This window comes from Mastomys coucha, unplaced genomic scaffold (assembly GCF_008632895.1).
Source record: "Mastomys coucha isolate ucsf_1 unplaced genomic scaffold, UCSF_Mcou_1 pScaffold21, whole genome shotgun sequence".
Lineage (NCBI taxonomy): Eukaryota > Metazoa > Chordata > Mammalia > Rodentia > Muridae > Mastomys > Mastomys coucha.
The window spans coordinates 16,451,219-16,470,199 of NW_022196904.1; the positions used below are offsets into that span (position 1 = coordinate 16,451,219).

The window sequence follows — 18,981 nt, forward strand, 5'->3', positions numbered from 1 at the left end:
AAGAATCTAAAATGTTAAAAAGGAAACACGGAGGCTGGAGAGATGAGGCATTCATTAAGGTTGCTTGGGCCATGTTTGTTTTGTTTTTGAGATAGACATTAAATGTATGAGCCAACAATATCCATTGCTGAAGTCTTTAAAAAAAAAAAGAAGGAAATTTCTGCTTCTCTAGGGGATCCAGATTTGGTTCATGCTCCCATGTCAGACAGCTCAAGTAAATCTTAAGAAAAAAGAAAGAAATCTGAGTCAGGCATGTTGGCAAACACCTCGAATCCCAGCATTGGAGATGCTGAGGCAGGAGGACCGTCGTCACAAGTTCCAGGCTAGCCTGAGCTACATAGTGAGAGCTTGATTAAAAAACAAAGCACAACAAGCCAGGTGTGGTGGCACAGGCCTTTAATCTCAGCACTCAGGAGGCAGGGGCAGGCAGATTTCTGAGCTCCAGGCCAGCCTGGTCTACAGAGTGAGTTCCTGGACAATCAGAGATACACAGAGAAACCCTGTCTCAAAACACTAACCAACAACAAGGAAGGATCTGGCCAGGAGAAGTAGTAAGGGAATGGGCCTTGGGGACAACTGACTGGATGGGAAGCCAGTCCAGAGGCTCTGAGGTGAGCAAGCCTGAAGAGCCTGAGCTGATAGAGGCAGGGGTGCTCCATACACAGGAGGTACGGGTCCAGAGGCAGGGCTATAGAGATAGCCTAGAGCATTGTGGCCTCTGCCCAAGTGCTGGGATGACAGGTGTACACCACTGTGCCTGGCTCACTGACGGCTTCTGTACACTCTCAGGCACACAGATAACCAACTGAGCTGTAGCCCTAGCCCTTGCTTGTTCTTAGCCCCAGGAAGCATCTGAAGGAGGAGGAGGGCTCCAGTGTTCCTTCCCTACCCCCAATCCTCCCTTCTCTCCACAGGCCAAGCATTTATTCAGATCGTCACGGAACCCTACTGCCCCTGCAACCTCAGCCCATGTGGCCCCTCAGACATATGCTGAGTATGCCATCGCCCAGCCTCCAGGAGGGGCTGGGCCCACAGTGCCCACAGGCTCTGAACCTTCGACAGGAGAGAACCCCAGCCAGACCCAGAAAACAGGTGCAAAGTCCAGTAGCATCATCGTGAGCCCAAGGCAGGTGAGAGGGGGAGATGTGGTGCTGGGGGTTCCGATGGGATTAGTGGTAGGAGTGGTGGGAGGAGGGCTAAGGTTCACGTGCTCTGTTTATTCATCCCTTCCTCATGCGTTTATCACTTCATTCATTTATTCCTTCTTATAGATCACCCACCATTCATGCATTCGTCGATGAGCTTGTGCGTTCAGGTGCCCCAGCCCTCCCTGCTAGGGCTATCAGTCTGTTTAGGCAGCTCAGCTCCTGTCCCCCAGGTCTGTTCATCTCAGATGTAGCCCTGGCTGGTCCAGCCTCACACATAGAGACCTTATATGTCTCTGCCTCCAACTAAAGGCATATACCACCATGCCCAGCCTCCCATCAGCTTTATAATGAAGGATTTTGATGTCTGTGGTAGCTTGAATGAATTACTTTGTGCACCCGTTCATTTATTCCTTTCTCTATGCATTAACTCTTCCATTCATTTAATGCCTAGGGTGTCATGGCACGGGAAGGGGCATAGCCTCTCTTCTGCACTCCAGCCCTCTGGAAGTGCCCATGCTACAGGGATGCTTCTGAATTCAGTCCTTTTGGGTTATGGTAGAATCATGACGCAGGCTTGGATAGATGCCATCCCTAGCTATTGGTGAAGCTTGAGCCCTCCCTTCTGTGGAGGTGGGGGTGGAGCAGACAGTCCCAACCCTGAATTCTGAGCATGGGTCCTCTGAGTCTGTTTTGGGCCAAATAGGAAACACTGTGAGTCACCCAGGAGAACACAAAGTGTTCCCTTCCCTCAGGAGTCCCTCAGGCCTTAGGAAGTCCGTGCTAGATGCTATCTGTGAGTCAGGAAATTCCAGAGGTCTCAAGAATCCAGGTCAGGGTGCATGCAGCAGATGGTCCACAGGCTTCAGGAGAGACATATCTGGGACCAGGGGCAGAGTCCATAAGAACCTGGGCTTAGCCTGGTCACTGCTATGTCCCAGCACAGGGATAGTGTATGCTCTCTGAGTGCCTCCTGGATGGATGGGTTAGAGCCTGGGCTGCTGGAGCACTTTCAGCCTTGGGCTGATGATGTTCTCAGGGGAGCAGAGGAGGGGAACTGGCAGGGGGCCTCTACCTCCTGGGGGACTCGGCCATGGCAGAGCATAGATGATGCCACTGACCACTATTTGTAAGGTGGCCTCAGGTAGTGTGATGGTAGCCTCAGCCAGGGAGGTGCTGGGGTGGTGCAGGACAAGGTCCAGATTCCACCAGAGAAGAAAGATGCAGACTGGCCTGGGGCACTGATGTGGGACCTGGGGGGTGGGGTGGGCAGCGAGTATGGATGTCGCTGAGGTAGCAGTGAGGGCTGGTGACCAGCAGAAGGCAGGCAGGATGGATTGATACTAGCACAGAGGCTAAAGGGGAGTGGGGAGGGCTATGGTAAAGGCCTGGGGGCAGGGAGTGCTAACATTCAGATTCCAGGCTGAGGAGTGTGGGAAGAGAATCTGGAAAAGAGCAGGGCAGTGGTGGCGCACGCCTTTAATCCCAGCACTTGGGGGGCAGAGGCAGGCAGATTTCTGAGTTCGAGGCCAGCCTGGTCTACAGAGTGAGTTCCTTTCAGGACAGCCAGGAATACACAGAGAAACCCTGTCTCAAACAAACAAACAAACAAACAAACAAACAAAAAGAATCTGGAGAAGACCCCAGAAGATGGTGGGGCTTAGGGCAAGAAGAAGTGGGGGAGGGCCCAGCCTTCACCTTAGTCCGAGGGTCACCACCCCATAAGTGGTTTCTGCCTTTCTCCCTTGGGCAGAGAGGCAACCCCGTGTTGAAGTTTGTGCGCAATGTACCCTGGGAATTCGGTGAGGTGATTCCTGATTACGTGCTGGGCCAGAGCACCTGCGCCCTTTTCCTCAGGTGAGCTCCTGGTGCTTTGCGGGGGGGCGGGCTGCCTCTCTGGGTCTGTGTATGCCTTTTTGTTGAAGAAGTGGTTGTGACCTACAGTTACCCAGAACAAGAGTAGCTGGAGCTAGACCCTGGGTCTGAGGAATGGAAGCTGGGGCCTGGACTTCTGTGTCTGAGGGAGAAGGGCTGGACCCTGATTTGCGGGAAGGAGCCAAGTGTCCAGTGCCCTGAGTACTACAGCTAACTGCTGTCTCCTGGGAGTCCAGCCTGTCAGTTGACTCCCCTGGGCCTCTGGCAAGGTTGTCCCCTTGGCTGTGCTAATGGGTCCCAACCTCCAAATGCCAGGAAGGTACATAGGATGTCTGGAGCCTCGGGGACATTGAGACACTCAACTTGTCCCTTTCCCTGTCTCCACCAGCCTCCGCTACCACAACCTCCATCCAGACTACATCCATGAACGGCTGCAGAGCCTGGGGAAGAACTTCGCCCTGCGTGTGCTACTAGTCCAAGTGGATGTGGTAAGCGGGGCTGCAGTGCTGGCCTCGCTCCTTCCATGCAGTGGTAGCATCGAGTCAAGTTCATGCATGAGCTGACATGAATTCTTTTTTTTTTTTTTTTTTTTGAGACAGGGTTTCTCTGTGTAGCCCTGGCTGTCCTGGAACTCACTCTGTAGACCAGGCTGGCCTTGAACTCAGAAATCCGCCTGCCTCTGCCTCCCAAGTGCTGGGATTAAAGGCGTGTGCCACCACTAATACCTTTTAAGACAAAGTGACTTAGGACCTCAGTGCAGAATGGATTTTCACTGACACTGAAATTGCCCCAGGTCTCTCGGAAAGCCTGCGTGGGCTGGGAGGTGGGAAGGAAAAGTTGTCTAGAGCCAGATAGGGTGATGTGTTCCTGTCAGCTCAGCACTCTGGAGTCCCTCAGACAGCCTGGGCTACACAGTGAGACTCAGACGCAAAAGAAGTAGGATTCCTAGCCAGCCCCTGCCAGCAGGCACCAGGTTTAGTTCACAGCATTGTAAAAGTAAAAGCTTGGCTTATGCCCTTTACCTAAATGTCTGTTAGACTTTGTTCTTTATTTTTCACCACAGTCTGACATGTTAGATCTACAACTTCTGCCTGCTTGCTGCTTGCTGCCCTGGCCACCATACTTTGTTTGTTTATTTAACACAAAGTCTCACAACACAGAGAGGCCTAGAACTTAGTGTGTAGCCCAGGTTGGCCTTGACCTCATGACAACCTCCTGTCCTAGGCTCTTGAGTTAAAGCTTGAGCCAGGGATTAGAGAGATGGTTAAGAACACTGACTGCTCTTCCTGAGTTCAATTCCCACTAACCACATAGTGGCTCACAGCCATCTGTAATGGGATCCGATGCTCTCTTCTGGTGTGTCTGGCAGCTCCTCTTGCTCAGAACTCCTCTTCACTCCCTGTGCTCCAGCAGGGAACTGCCCTTCCTTCTGTGGAAAATGAGGACCTGCCTTCAGTGTGTGACCTCCACCCGTGTGTGCATGCATGTGTGTGTGCGCGTGCCTGTGCATACAAGTGAGCACATAAACTCAGAAGTCAGAGGGCAACTCTTGGGGGTTGGTTCTCCTCCTATGTGGATCATGGGGATTGGATCAAGTGCTCAGGCTTGAAGCCAGGCGCCTTCACCCACTGAGAGGAGAGATGCCCATGAGGCCCTGCACAGCCACTGTGATTTTTTTTTTTTTTTGGCAGGGTTTCTCACCAGGGCCTGGGGCACTACACCCAGCTTTTTATCCATGCTGGGGCCTGAACTCGGGTCCTTGTGGCTTTACCAACAGAGCTGTCTCTCCCCAGCTCAGCTGTTGGATTCCACACTGTAAATCCCTGCTTTCACCGAGGTCTCTACTTCTGACTTTCTTCTCTTCCAGAAAGATCCCCAGCAGGCTCTTAAGGAGCTGGCTAAGATGTGCATCTTGGCTGACTGCACCCTGGTGCTGGCCTGGAGGTGAGACACAGCCTCCACCCTCACCCCCATCTCCCTGCACCAGCCCAGGCAGCCTGTGTGTGGTAGTGGTTCCTAAGCCAGGCATGGTGACACAAGCCTATAATCCCAGCCCTGGGAAGTCCAAGGCCAGGACAGCCTGGGCTAATGAGACCAGAGGCCAGATATGTCCAGGTTAGACCCAACAACTGAAAGAATTCTGTGTCAATTTTCCTTGTTTTTTCTGTTTCCCCCTGAATCTCCATAGTCAAGGCTATCCTAAAATATAGTAGTCTGCCTGCCTCTGCCTCCTTTTTTAAAATTTATGTATGTATGTGTGTATAGCTGTACTGGCATGTACAATATCCTAGAGTCCATTCCCAGCATGACCAGAATAATAAATGTATGAGAAGCCACCTCTCGGGGCTCCCTGATGAGGACAGGAGTCAGGGCTGTGATTAACCTAGCTTTTGTTTGAGGGAGAATCCCAATGATAGCCCTCTCACCCCAGCTGACACTATCCTGTTACCTAGTGCAGAGGAAGCTGGGCGGTACCTGGAGACCTATAAGGCTTATGAGCAGAAGCCCGCTGACCTCCTCATGGAGAGGCTGGAGCAGAACTTCCTGTCACGGGTGAGACTGCCGCCTCTTGTTCTTCTGTACCTCCTGATCCTGTAATGGCTTCTAGGTTGAGCTTGGTCCTTCCCAAAGCAAGTCTACCCACGATGAGACATTTCTTCCCTGTCCAGTCCCCCCTCATCCCCTCCCACCAGCTTGAAGGGTCTTAGTACAAAGCAGACCCTCACCCCCCCATGGCCCACACCCTGGGGTGCCCTTAGCTCTGACCCCCTCTCCTGCCCACAGCACCTATGATCTATCATCTTTGCTGGGATCCATGTTTCCCATGCCAGCTCTGAGGCCTCCCCCTCTAGAAGGCCCTCCTTCATCCCAGAGTGCCATCCCAATCCAGCTGTCACCACTGCACCCATCACCACTCAGTGGCCATTTTTGGATGTTATTTTTGTAAATGAATTGATGCTTTTCAGCTGTAAAGAGGTAGAATCCCTCTTTACATTTGTATTTCTTTCTGGTGGGTATTGGGAAGTGAACTTGGGTTCTGTGGAAGAGCTGGGTGTATTTGCAATCCCTGAACCATCTCTTCAGCCCTTTTGTTGTTTCTGAAGACAGTATCGCCCCAGGCCCCATAGGCCTGAGCCTGGCAGTGGACCAGGCTGGCCTCAGACTTTTGAGAATCCTCCAGCACCTGCTTTCTAAGTACTAGACTCACAGGCTGCACCTATGCCCAGCTCCCAAGAAAACATCCTTTCCCTTCCAGGCCACTGAGTGTCTGACCACTGTGAAATCTGTGAACAAGACCGACAGCCAGACCCTCCTGGCTACATTTGGAGTAAGAGGCCCCCTGGGCATCCCCTCCTCACCACCCCCCATGGCCCACACCCTAGGGTGCCCTGCAGCTGGGACAGGTAAGGGTTTAGAGCACACTGCCCTGACCTTGAGTCTACCTCTCAGTCCCTGGAACAGCTCTTCACTGCATCAAGGGAGGATCTAGCCTTGTGCCCAGGCCTGGGCCCCCAGAAGGTAAGAATTTTGGGGGGAGGCTATAGGAGTTGAGGTACAGGAATGAGGCCCAAATCAATGGACCTTAGATGCTGAAGTTCTATTACATGGCTATTAAATTGATCTCAGACAGGGTCTTATTTGTTTGTTTTGTTTTTCGAGATAGGTTTCTCTGTGTAGCCCTGGCTATCCTGGAACTTACTTTGTAGACCAGGCTGGCCTTGAACTCAGAAATCCACCTGCCTCTGCCTCCCAAGTGCTGGAATTAAAGGCTCACGCCACCACTGCCCGGCAGACAGGGTCTTAGTATACATAGCTCTAGCTGGCCTGGATCTCATTATAGACCAAGCTGGGCCTGAACTCAGCTCTGCCGCTGCCTTCTCTTGCTAAGATGACAGGCATAAGCCATCATGCTTGTTTTAAAAGGCTCCATAAAATTTTTTCCTGTTGGGCTGTGAATGTAGTTGAGTCGGTACAATGCTTGCTTAGCATGTGTAAAACCATGGCTCTGATCCCAGCACTAACTAAACTAAGTGTGGCGAGCATGCTTACAGCAGCCGTATAGGCATGAGGATCACAGGTTGAGCTCAAAGCCATCCTTGTCTAAACAACTAGCTAGCCAGGCCAGCCCAGGGCGCTTGACCCGATGTATCAAAAGTGATACTTTTTGTTGGTTTGTTTTATTTACTTAATGTAGCTGAGGCTGGCTTTGCACTTCTGATCCTCCTCCCTCAGCTTCCCAAGTGCTGGGATTAAAGGTGTGCACTGCCGCCACCACGCAACTGATGGACTGGTTTTAGGTCCATTTACCTCCACCTTCTGGCCAGCCTCCAGTAGAACCCAGACACCCAAAGCCCCTCAACCAGGAGACTAAGAAGCAGAGTCCCACTCCAACAGAGCAGGCAAACAGCACCTTTAATGACAGGTTCTCTTCTCCCTTGTCCTCAGGCCCGCAGGCTCTTTGAAGTTCTACATGAACCCTTCCTCAAAGTGCCTCGATGACCTGCTGCCACCGAGGCCCAGTGTCACAATAAAGCATTTTCCATGCCCAGGCTCGTGTGGATGTGCATGTTTGCTTGGGGGGCAGGGATCATCTATACAGCTGACTTCTGACCTCAGTCCTGCGAGTTCCTCCCCTTCCCCTGCCCCAGGATGCTATCACAGCTCCAGCTAAAGTTCCTCTTCTGCTTCTTCGGTCCCGTGGGAGAGGTCTCTCAGTGGGGCACGGTGTCTTACACCTCACTTTCCTGACCCTTCTTTTTCTTCTTCTTGGGGGATCTTTGACTGGCCTTGGGCTCTGGTTCCTTGGATTGTCTTGGGTCAGTAACCTTAGACCTAGGCTCTGTTGCTTTCTGTTCTCCCTCTTTTTCCTTGCTGAGTGCTAGAGCCCTGTGGGGCTCAAAGTCATCTGGAAGTGCAGACTCTGTCACCTCTGCCGGCAAGGCAAGGCCTCATCCACCCACTTTCCCTTTTTCTTCTTCTTCTTTTTTTTTTTTTTTAAATTTATTTATTATATATAAGTATGCTGTAGCTGTCTTCAGACACACCAGAAGAGGGCATCAGATCTTATTAGATGGTTGTGAGCCACCGTGTGGTTACTGGGAATTGAACTCAGGACCTCTGAAAGAGCAGTCAGTGCTCTGAACTGCTGAGCCATCTCTCCAGCCCCCTCCCTTTTTCTTCTTTGTCTTCTTGGTGAACATAGGAGCTACTTCAGCCTGAAGCCCATGTTCTGAAAGTTCAGTCTCCATGAGCACTCCAGGGAGCCCCATCTCTGCCTCCATCACCAAATTCTGTCTCTTTTCTTTTTTCCTCTTTTTTGTGGGGGACTGTAGGATGGTTTCCTCGTGGGGTTCCACAATGACCTGTGGCTGAGAGCCAGCCATAGTGCCGGCCACTTCCTCTGTCCCTTCAGCTTCCTTACGCCTCTTTCTCTTTTTGGTGGACGCCAGGAAGGTCCCCTCAGGAGGCTCTGTTTGAGCCACAGGTTCTGTGTGCCCTGGATCCTCTTCCTCCTGGAGTGTCTCTGTCCCCTTGGACTTCTTCCTCTTCTTGTTGCTGGTGGCAGATGGGACTGGCAGCTCTGCCACGGGCTCCATCGCCTTCATCTCCTCCCCCTCCACATGATGCCTCTTTCTCTTCTTCACATCCATCCCTAGGTTACCCAACGCTGTTTCCACTTCCATGGCCCCGTGCCTGTTCACAGCCTCCTGGGTGTCTGAGGTCTCTGCACCCTTTCTCTTCTTTCTCTTCTTCCCTGAAGTGGGTGACCTCAGAGGCGAGGCTGACCCTGGTCCCGTGACAGGAGGGCTGCCTCCGAAGGCGGAGAAGCGAGGCCGCAGGCCAGCGGGGATCTGAGGGGGCAGACTTGTGGGGATTGGCTGCAGAGGGACCCGAGAGATAAGATATTCTTGCGGACCCTCCATGATCCTTAAGCTCCCGTTGGGGGCCGGGGTGCAGGTGAGTCTGCCACCCGCCTCTGTTGAAGATGCGAGCAAGGTGGCTTCTCCAGCCGGAGGGCTGCTGGTAAAGACCCGGTATCGGTGCTTCTTGCCATCCAGTTTGCCCTTAACAGTCTTGGAGCCAGAGAGAGGCACACGATGCCCATTGAGGCTGAGGAGAGAAAGGGAGAACCGGTGGCTGACCTTTTCCTGCAGTTCAGCGCTAGAACCCACTGCAAGACCCTGAGTTCTGTTTCCCGTTTTCAACCAACCAACCACCTTCTGGGGGTTTGTGGGTTGCTTAAAACGCCTGACCAGCCCGGGGCCACCTCCCAAGTACTAGGTTTTTTTGTTTGTTTGTTTTTTCGAGACAGGGTTTCTCTGTATAGCCCTGGCTGTCCTGGAGCTCACTTTGTAGAGCAGGCTGGCCTTGAACTCAGAAATCTGCCTGCCTCTGCCTCCCAAGTGCTGGGATTAAAGGTGTGACCACCACCACCCAGCTCTAAGTACTAGGTTTAGGTATGTGCCACCCTGTGGCTGTTTCCTGAGACACACTCTCTGTGTGTACACATGAGGTTGGCTTAGTACTCCCTAGCTCATCCTGGCCTTGAAGTCTACTGTTTTCCTGGCTCAGATTATATTATATTTCCTGCTGAGATTATATCTGATGCCCACTGTTTCTGACTAAGCGATGTTTAAAGCTGGCAGGGGCCGGGCAGTGGTAGCACACACCTTTAATCCCAGCATTTGGGAGGCAGAGGCAGGTGGATTTCTGAGTTTGAGGCCAGTTTGGTCTACAGAGTGAGTTCCAGGACAGCCAGGGCTATACAGAGAAACCCTATCACCATAAAAACAAAACAAAAAACAAAACAAATAAACAAAAAAACTGGGCATGGTGTCTATATTTGTGGGGTAGAGGCAGGAGGATCAGAAGTTTAAATACTACATGGGATAGAATGTTCTCCAAAACGGGTGGAGAGTTGGCTCAGTGGTTGGGAGCGCTAGCTGCTCACCCAGAGGTCCTGAGTTCCCAGCAACCAGAGTGGTTCACAGCCATCTATAATGGGATCTGATACTGTCTCCTGTCTGTTGCCCTCTTCTATCATCCAAGCATACACGCAAACAGAGTGCTCATATACACAAACGAGTAAGTCTTTTAAGAAAGAAGATTCTCTAAAACAAAGCAGAGCCTGGGATACACACTTTTAATCCCAATACTCAGGAAACGGGCTGGGGGGAGGCTGGTCCTTAGAAACCAGTCTGGCCTACTGAATGAGAATGTTTCAAAACAACCCAAAGCAGCATTTCCGGGTTGCTCAAAAAATGCCATCTAGCCCGGCGGTGGCAACCCGCCTTTAACCCCAGCATTCCGGAGGCAGAATCTCTTGAGTTCGAGGCCAGCTTGCTCTACAGAGCGGGTTCCAGGACAGCCAAGGGCTACACAGAGAAACCCTGTCTTGAATTTTCAAAAAAGCCGTCTAAAGGTCTGGTTCACGGTCTACAGTGAGTGAGTTCAGCCCCTGAAGGGTTCAGCCTCTAGGAGGTGGGGGGATCTTCCCAGTAGATGGCCTGGAAGCGACCACTCACCATTGTGGGGCGAAGTCTGCAGGGGCTCGGATAAGCCACAGTTCTGTATCTGGACCGGTAAGCGCCTCCAAGGAGAAACGGGGAGGGTCCGAGTCTGGAGACATGGCCGTGAAGTGGGGAGGGCAGGAGAACCGAGTGGCACCTGAGAGGAGACAGTCGGGGGCTCTTTTGACATGGCCAAGCGTAGGTCCCTCACCCACCTGCTCCACGGGGGCAACGCCGCAGCCCTCCCCAACCCCTTCTGCACCTAGACCCTCCCGGATGCCTTTCCTCTCCACCAGTTCAAGCTCCACTCACCGCAGGCCGGGGTACCCTCCATCTCAACTCTGGAGGAGCCCACGCAGGACCTGCGCGGAACGCTGCCCCACCACGTGGACCCTAGGGGTAGAGCCGCATCCGGAAGCACCCAAGATGCGTAGGAGAGCCGGGCCGTGGCTCGGCGCTGTCACTGTTTGCAGAACCCGGCTAACCTCCACTTTTAAACTTCACACAGCATATGAATGATCAATTTTGCAACAATGCCCTGCAGGGGGAAATCAATTCCCTGTTCGTCAGAAATGCAAGCTAGCTCGGATCTCAAAGTGTCTGCTCCCCCGACAGCTTTGCTCACGTGGTTCCTTCCAACACGGTCTTAAAGGGGCAGTGGCCCACCTAGGCCTCGACTTTTAAAGAGACAGAGGATCGATTGTGCAGCATTCTTGAAAAAGCTAGGTAAGAATTCTGGTTGTCACGATTGTACTTTCAAAGCTAGAGTGTATCTTCGGATGTCCCGGGTGCGGCGAAAGTGAAAGGTTTGACTGAACCAGGTCGGATAATAGAGAAAAGCGGACGAGCGGATCATTTTCAGTACCAATCAGAGGCGGAGCTTCTGAAGTCTAGGGGAAGCGGGAAACCGAGGGGGAGGAGCCTGCAGGGTCGGGGGAGGAGCCTCGGACCCGAGAGCCCCAGAGCCCCAGAGCCTGGCTTGCAACGGGGTGAGTGTTAGTGTAGGGTGAGACTTGTAGATGCCCTCGTGGACTTAGCGTCCCGAATGAGAAGTATTCCCCACGGTTCCAAGGCAGGTAGAGGAGCAGCTGGTCGGTCTCTTTCTGCCCAAGTAAACAGCGGCACGTGGACATGGGATTTGGGGGATGTGCCCACGCCCCTTCCCAGCAGGACTGCAGCGCGTGGGGTGGCGGGTGGAGCCGCGGGACGGTGGCGAGACAGGGTGACTCGACTGCATTCCTGGCCGGTGTGTCAGCGTCGCGGCCCGCCCCCTCTGTGGAGATTTTGGAGACTCCTCCAACATTAGGTGCTCCCCCCCCCCTTCTTCTGAGGCTTTTGAGACCAGAGGGAGCCAAGGCTACGAGCGGGTGTTCCCTCCACCAGGAATCTCCAGACTATGTGTCCCCCTCGCGCGTGGGCGAGAAACTCGGGACTCGCCCTTTGTGGGCTTCAAGACTCCCAATTCCCAGATAACTCGAAGGTGGCTGGCGATGGCCGCGGATCAGGAGTCTGCTGGGGATTGTAGTCCAGCTTGTTGCTAGGCACGCTTGTAAATCGCCAGTGCTGTGATGTTTTGTTTTGTTTTTGAGTCAGGGTCTCTTTATGTAGTCCAGGCTGGCTTGGAAGTCGCTGTGTAGACAAGGATGGCCTTGAACTTGCAGAGGTGCGCAAGCTGGTCGGTCTCTTTCTGTCCAAGTAAACAGCGGCACGTGGACATGGGATTTGGGGGATGTGCCCACGCCCCTTCCCAGCAGGACTGCAGCGCGTGGGGTGGCTGTCTCTGCTTCCGACGTGCTAGGATGAGAGGCCCCTTATTTTTATTTTTTGTTTTATTTAGACAGATAACCCGAGGCTTGGAGTCCTAATTAAGGTGGGTCCTTTTCTCGTATTGGTCTTGTGAATTTCTCCGCGCCTCTCATCTCCTCGTTAAAAGTCCAAATCTTCACTCAGCCCGGGAGAGTGGGAAAGGGCTCAGGAGTTCTTCTTCCCTTGTACCCATAGTGAGGTGAGAATCTAAACTCTTGTGCATTTCGCCGTCCAGGACGTCCACGGTCTTCTGGACCTAGCTCTGGCTGACTGTATGAGGGATCGCGTCTGACTCCAAATGGGAATGTCCCTGGCTTCGCCCTGCCCGTTCGGGACTACAAATCCCAAGATGCTCCAGGCAACCGCAGCTCTCCCTCCTCTGAGGGACACGCCTCCCTCCAGTCAGAGTCACGTCGTCTAACCTGTTCCCGGGCGACTGCCCCGCCCCGTCCTCCGCTCCCCGCCGCTGGAGCCGGAGCCGGAGCCCGAGGAAAAGCCCCCCGGTGCCAGCATCTGCTCCGACGCGTGAGTTCCACCCCCACCCAGGGTCCAGTTACCCCAGAACCCGACACCTCGTCCCTGGGAGGACTTGATGGAAACTCGGACTTTAGGTCCAGGGGAATAGTGTGGGGGAGTTCACGCCTGGATCCCTGGAAAGAAGAAACTGGGGTGCCGACTTTACTGGGTAGATGGATGGGGGCTTGGACACCTGCGATCTTAGTGGTACTCGGAGTCCTTGGTCCTGGGGAGTTATTGGAGCTGGAATTTTTGAATACTTTAATTGGGGACCCTTGGAAGTGTCTAAGGGTGCTGTTGCGGTCTCGGGTCTCTGCATTTTGAGTAGAGGTGAGAGATCAGGATGTTCTAGAATTGTCGGGCGCCCGGTCACCCTCCAACTGCCTTCAGCACCGAATCACTAGGTCTTTGAGTATGATTAGTGGCACTGGAATAGTGGAACCTGGTCTTCGAAAAGAGTGGGACAAGCACGAGGGGCGTGGGTTTCTCGGGAGGCTGTGTTCCAGCGCTACACCCCACTTTCTGGTTTTGGGATGGGGGCAGGGAGTGAGAAACCGGGACAGCTCTCCAACCTCTTCTGTGCCGCTGAGCGAACCCCAACATGTCATTAACTGGGGCGTCAGACCTGCCTAACCAGAGGAGGCACATCCGCCCAAGAGCGCCCCCTAGCGGAAACTGGAGTCAGACCTCTTATTGCCCCCATGGTGTGGGAAATAGGTAGGGTTTGGTGAGGTTATTCTAAAGCCCAGGGCAGAATAACAGGACCGCAGGGCTGGATCCGGGAGGCTTCTGTGGCCGTGTACTGCTGTGTTACAAAGAATGCAAGTGGTAAACTGAGGCTGGCTGGCCATACAGGCAGCTGAATTTGACATCTCCTTCGCTCTTGTGACAGCTGTCTGTGTGGAAGGAATCCCTTCACTCCTACCAGATTTTCTAATTAACCTTCTTCCTCTCGGGTGGGGTTCCTTGTGACCCAGAGGTGAGGCATGTTGCCTCCACTTCCATCTGTCTGACCTGGGGTATTATGGGAGATAAGGGAGGGAGGGAGGCTAATTCTGGAGGTGTCTGTCTGTCCTTGAGCCAGCGAGAGGGCAGGGGCAGGCAGACACCTCCCTCTGTCTCTCCCCTCTGGCCCTTATGTAGGGGGATTACAAAGCTGGTAGGGGACAAGGATCTGAAGGGGGAGGGTGTTTGTGAATGCCTGAGCTGGAGTGACAGCCTGAAACAAAGCTAAGGAATAACAGCCACAGCTGCCAACACAGGCTGTGTCCTGCCAGGCTCGGGTCAGGATGGATCTCTCCGTCCACACAGGCCTTTGGCAATCACCCAAAGGTAGGAACAGTGAGTTCCACCTTCAGCAGAGTTCGTTGATCCCTGAGAGGACTCCTCCCTAGCAATGGGGAAACTGAGGCTGGTCCTGGAAACTTGCCAGTTTCTACCTGGAACCTTCCAGGGCTCTCATCCTGCCATAGCCCTACATTCCTGGGGATAGTCACTGTTGCTCTCTGGTGGGAAAGTTAGGGTCCTGCGGTCCAAAGGCTCAGGCAGTTGAGACCGCTGGCAACAGAACTGACAGCTCTTAGAACCACAGGAGGGAGGGGTTGGTGTGTGGCTCAGCTGGTGGAGTGCTCGTCTAGCCCACTGGAAGCCCCAGGTTCAGTCCCCAGCACTGCATAAAAAAAGACTGTTAGGGTACATGTCAGTGTTTCTAGCACTGGGAAGGTGGAGGCGGATGGGATGAGAGTTTAAGTATATCAAGGACAGAGGGGGGTGGGGAGAAGAGAAGAGAAGGGAAGGGAAGAGGAGAGGAGACAGAGAGAGAAGAGAGGAAAGGAGAGGAGAAGAGAAAAGAGGAGAGGAGAGGAGAGGAGAGGAGACAAGTTTGGTGGCGGCAGCAGCCTGTGCCTTTAATCCCAGCACTCAAGAGGCAACGGCAGGCAGTTTGAAGCCAGCCTGGTCCACATAGTGAGTTTCAGATAAGCCAGGGAGATATAAACTAACCAACCAAGAACCCTCACAAAAAATAAATAAGAACACTGGGTTTTCATCCCTCTGAACCTGCCCATGTGTCCCAGGCCTCAGGGACTAAACTCAAGCCTTTTGCTAGCTACACAGGCACTCTACTGCTGGGAGCTAAAATTCAGCTCTTGTTCACGTGAGACAGGGTCACTTATGTTGTCCAGGGCGACTTCGAACTAGAGACCCTGCTGCCTCAGCATCCCGTGTGCTGGGATGGCAGACCCTTGTCTGTGTCACCCTAGAGAACCATGGAGGAAGGCTGGTAGAGTAACAGTCCAGGATGCATGACATTCACTCCTTAAATTGCACTGTTGTAAACGCTGTATATTTTAGGTCCTTCAGTGCCTGCACCTCATCTGGGTCAAGTCATTAATTCCCCAAACAGTACACGTAAGGAAACAGAGAAGCCCTCCCAGTAGCTAGCTCAAGGCTTAGCCAGGGGAAGTTCCATGTCCATTCCTCGGATTTAACAATCTGACCCAGTTAGAGCAGAGTATTGCACTCCGGGTGTTCCCAACCCATCACGACACCCTGACCTGGATCCCACTGACTCCTCCAGGAAGCCCAAACAGGATCCTTCACCTCTGGGAACTGGGCTTGGAGGGCAGAAGAGGCCGGACAAGGAGACCTAAGGGTGGAGCACAGATGGGAGTCAGATGAAGGGAGAGCTAGAGTTGGAGGAGGCCCAAGGAAGAAGACCTGAGGGTGGAGGGAAGCCTGGGAACAGAGACTCTACCACGCCCTCCCGGCCCGCTGCGCTCCCCTGCCCGGGGAGCTGTGCACCTGCCCAGGCCCGCCTAGCATTCCCAGGCCCTGAGCTCAGCCGTCCAACCCGCGGGGAGCGCGCGTCCCCTGGCGGCCAAGGCGTTTCTAACACCCACACTAGCCTCGGGAACGGCAGGTCTCTCTGAAACTGGAGTCTTACCTATTTGATAATAATACAATCGCCAAAAGATCCACTTACTGTCATATGCTGGGGGCGGGATTTCAGGCCTCTGGAAGAAGAGCAAGGACTCTTAGCTGCTGAGCTGTTTCTAAGCCCTTGTTTGGGTGCACGTGGGTGCTGGTGTCTACAGAGGCTTGCTTCAGCTGGATCTGGTACATGAAGCTGTGAGCCAGCCGCTCGATGTGGATGCTGGGAATCAAACTCTGGCCCTCCACACTCTAAACAGCAGACACATCTCTTTAGCAGAGGGATCAGGTCTTTCTTTGAAGGTCTGGCTTGCCTCGAGCATATGATGTAATCAAGCCTGGGGCTGTCTTCAGACATCTGCCTTTGAAAACTGGGATTACAGGCATGTGCCACCATGCCCAGGTCTTTTAAAAACACTCGCATTTTGAGATAGGGTTGCCTGAGCTGGTCCCTTCAGTGTACCCTGCTGCACCAGCAGACCTGGAACTCACCCTCATTTTGTGTCAGTCTCTCACGGAAGCAGACTAGGCCTTAATAGATGCTCTGTTTGCGAAGCCTGGATTCTCACAGCCCTGAAATCCTTTTGTACCATCTTTGCACTGGTCCAGTGTGGTAACCTATTTCTTTTCATTTTACAAGTTAGGCAACTGAGAAGACACTCTTGTTGGGGGGTGGGGGGCATTCAGAATTTAACTCTATCTCGGGCTGCTGGCTTGTGGTAGACTCTAAGAACATGCGATTCTGAGATAGAAAGTACGGCAAGAAAACTAGAAATTATGGGTAAAACAAATGAAAGAAATTTAGAATGTAAAAGAGATGAGATCTGGGACTTGGATCCTATTTTTCTACTAGAGATTGAACCGAGGGACTAATGATAGGCAAAGGCTCTACCCCTGAGCCACGCCCCCAGCCCCTCACTGGGGGATTGTAGAGAGGGGCTCTACCACTGAGCCACGCCCCCAGCCCCTCACTGGGGGATTCTAGGCAGGGGCTCTACCACTGAGCCACGCCCCCAGCCCCTCACTGGGGGATTCTAGGCAGGGGCTCTACCCCTGAGCCACGCCCCCAGCCCCTCACTGGGGGATTCTAGGCAGGGGCTCTACCACTGAGCTAGATCTCCATTCCCAGTTCAGAAGATTCTCTTAGTAGACACCTATGCTTTTGGGTTTACTGCTTTAGAATTTTACCATCTTAGATACCTTACTGGGTATGTTATGCGTGTCTGTAGCCTCAGCCACAGAGAGGCAAGAGAAGCCATTAGTAAAGTTCCTGGATGGACCGGGCTATGCAATAAGACCAAATACAACATCAGGTTTCAGAATGGAGGCCTCTTTGAGATCAGAGACTTTCAGAATACCTAGTTTATGTCTTCCTGCCTTGTGGAGAATCTCAGGAGGAGTCGGGGAGTCTCAGGCCCTAAGGGTGGAGAGGATTCAAGGTGACACATGCTCAGATGAGCCACCAGCCCAAACAGGTTCTGTTCCTCGTGGCTTTCCAGACAGAGGCTGGTGTCAACATGTCCCAACTGGCCCCACTGCCTACACCTTTAGCACCCAAAGCTAAAAGGTGACAGGGCTGGTGGGCGTGGCCTCTGCCATGGGGGTAGAGATAGCTGGTGTGACCGGTTCCCCTTTGTCCTACTGGCTGGTGACCACAGCTGCCTCCCTGGCCCTGGGCCTGACCACCTCCCTGTTCTTCCTCTTAACAATGGGTCAGTGTGAACAGGGCTTCTTGTAGACAGTGACTCGGAGAGAAATGCTCCAAGTTTAAATGAAGCATTGCAGAAGGACAGTTTAGATCCCGGTGTGAAACCCAGTCTGAAGGACTTCTTGTATGTTGACTTTGAATACAGGTTTCTTATTTTTTCAGTCTTATTTTGAGACAGGGTCTTACTATGTTGACCATGATAGCCTAGAACTCACAGAGATCCTATTGTTGAGAGTAAAGGCATATACTATCATGCTCAGCTCTTTTGTTATTTTTATTTTTTAAAGTTTTTTTTTTGTTTTTTTTTTTTGTTTTTTTGTTGTTTGTTTGTTTTTGTTTTTCGAGACAGGGTTTCTCCGTATAGCCCTGGTATTTTTTAAAGTTTGGTTTCAAGACAGGGTCTCTCTGTGCAACCCTGGAACGTGCTCTGTACAGGGTCTCTCTGTGCAACCCTGGAACGTGCTCTGTAGACCAGGCTGGCCTCAAACTCACAGAGACCAACCTGCCTCTGCCTCCTGAGTGCTGGGATTAAAGATGTGCGCCACCGCCACCTGGTTGATCTACTTGAAAGTATGTGTATGTATATTGGTCTGAGCACAGGTGCAGGTGCCCTCAGGGGCTGGAGGTTGAGGTGGCTGTGAGCAGTCAGTGTGGGTGCTGGGAACTGAATTCAAGCTCTGTGAAACAGTGGGAAGTGCTCTGAACTGCTGAACCTCAGCTTAATTGTCTTGCCTTTTTTCTTCCTTTTCTTTTTGCTTTTTGAGACAGGGTTTCTCTGTGTAGCCCTGGCTGTCCTGGAATTCACTCTGTAGACCAGGCTGGCCTAGAACTCAGAAATCTGCCTGCCTCTGCCTCCCAAGCGCTGGGATTAAAGGCGTGCACCACCACTGCCTGGCTGAGACAGGGTCTCATATTATCTAGGCGAACCTCAAATTGCTGAGTAGCTATGGATGAGTCTTTATTTGTGTATTTAATGTATGTGGGTACACTGCAGCTGTCTTCAGACACCCAAGAAGAGGGCGTCAGGTCTCATTACAGATGGTTGTGAGCCACTGTGTGGTTTCTGGGAATTGAACTCAGGACCTCTGGAAGAGCAGTCAGTCCTCTTAACCATTGAGCCATCTCTCCAGCCCCATGGATGAGTCTTAACTCAAGATTTTCTTATCCACATTTTCCAAGTGCTGGGATTGGAGGGATGCACCTGGCTTCAAGCTCTAAGTTTTATTTCTCTTGTTGTATGTATATGCGTGTTTTACCTGCATGTATATCTATGCACCATGTGTGTGCCTGGTGTCTGTGGAAGCCAGAAGAAGGTATTGCACACTCTGGAACAAGGGTTACAAATGGCTATGGGCTGCCATGTGGGTGCTGAGAAATGCAGTTCTTGACCTCTGCACCATCTCCCCAGACTTACCTTAGTTTTGAGACAGAAAATCTCAATCTCAATCTCTCTCTCTCTCTCTCTCTCTCTCTCTCTCTCTCTCTCTCT

The 18,981-nt window shown here is 52.5% G+C and overlaps 3 protein-coding genes across 6 annotated transcripts in view; 2 read left to right on the forward strand and 1 right to left on the reverse strand.

Moving 5' to 3' along the window:
- Positions 1–7,570, forward strand: part of Ercc1 (ERCC excision repair 1, endonuclease non-catalytic subunit) — a 10,249-nt gene extending 2,679 nt beyond the window's left edge. The window contains exons 3-10 of one of the 2 annotated variants that reach the window (XM_031385553.1): positions 915–1,130; positions 2,899–3,002; positions 3,409–3,508; positions 4,888–4,964; positions 5,474–5,573; positions 6,277–6,348; positions 6,471–6,539; positions 7,467–7,569. In XM_031385553.1, the coding sequence (XP_031241413.1) occupies positions 915–1,130; positions 2,899–3,002; positions 3,409–3,508; positions 4,888–4,964; positions 5,474–5,573; positions 6,277–6,348; positions 6,471–6,539; positions 7,467–7,520 (792 nt within the window). In that variant the 3' untranslated portion in view covers positions 7,521–7,569. Of the gene's footprint in view, positions 1–914; positions 1,131–2,898; positions 3,003–3,408; positions 3,509–4,887; positions 4,965–5,473; positions 5,574–6,276; positions 6,349–6,470; positions 6,540–7,466 lie in introns of both variants that reach the window. The other variant, XM_031385554.1, reaches the window with a different exon arrangement.
- A 327-nt stretch (positions 7,571–7,897) lies between these two features.
- Positions 7,898–12,161, reverse strand: Cd3eap (CD3e molecule associated protein). Its single transcript, XM_031385552.1, has 3 exons — positions 10,844–12,161; positions 10,547–10,688; positions 7,898–9,131 (listed from the first exon to the last, which is right to left on the reverse strand). The coding sequence occupies exons 1-3, from the start codon at positions 10,863–10,865 to the stop codon at positions 8,114–8,116; spliced, it is 1,182 nt and encodes a 393-aa protein (XP_031241412.1). The 5' UTR covers positions 10,866–12,161; the 3' UTR covers positions 7,898–8,113.
- Ppp1r13l (protein phosphatase 1 regulatory subunit 13 like) overlaps positions 11,243–18,981 on the forward strand; it is a 20,557-nt gene continuing 12,818 nt past the window's right edge. For 2 of the 3 annotated variants that reach the window (XM_031385549.1, XM_031385551.1), the window contains exons 1-2: positions 12,296–12,401; positions 12,573–12,862. The gene's annotated coding sequence lies outside the window, so the exon portion shown is untranslated. Of the gene's footprint in view, positions 11,258–12,295; positions 12,402–12,572; positions 12,863–18,981 lie in introns of those variants that run through there. The other variant, XM_031385550.1, reaches the window with a different exon arrangement.

Coding starts and splice junctions, on each gene's coding strand:
- Cd3eap (XM_031385552.1), bottom strand. CDS start 10,865: ATGGAGGGTACCCCGGCCTGCG. Junction 10,689..10,843: donor GGAGGGTACCCCGGCCTGCG/GTGAGTGGAGCT, acceptor GTCTCCTCTCAG/GTGCCACTCGGTTCTCCTGC. Junction 9,132..10,546: donor GCAGACTTCGCCCCACAATG/GTGAGTGGTCGC, acceptor TTCTCTCCTCAG/CCTCAATGGGCATCGTGTGC.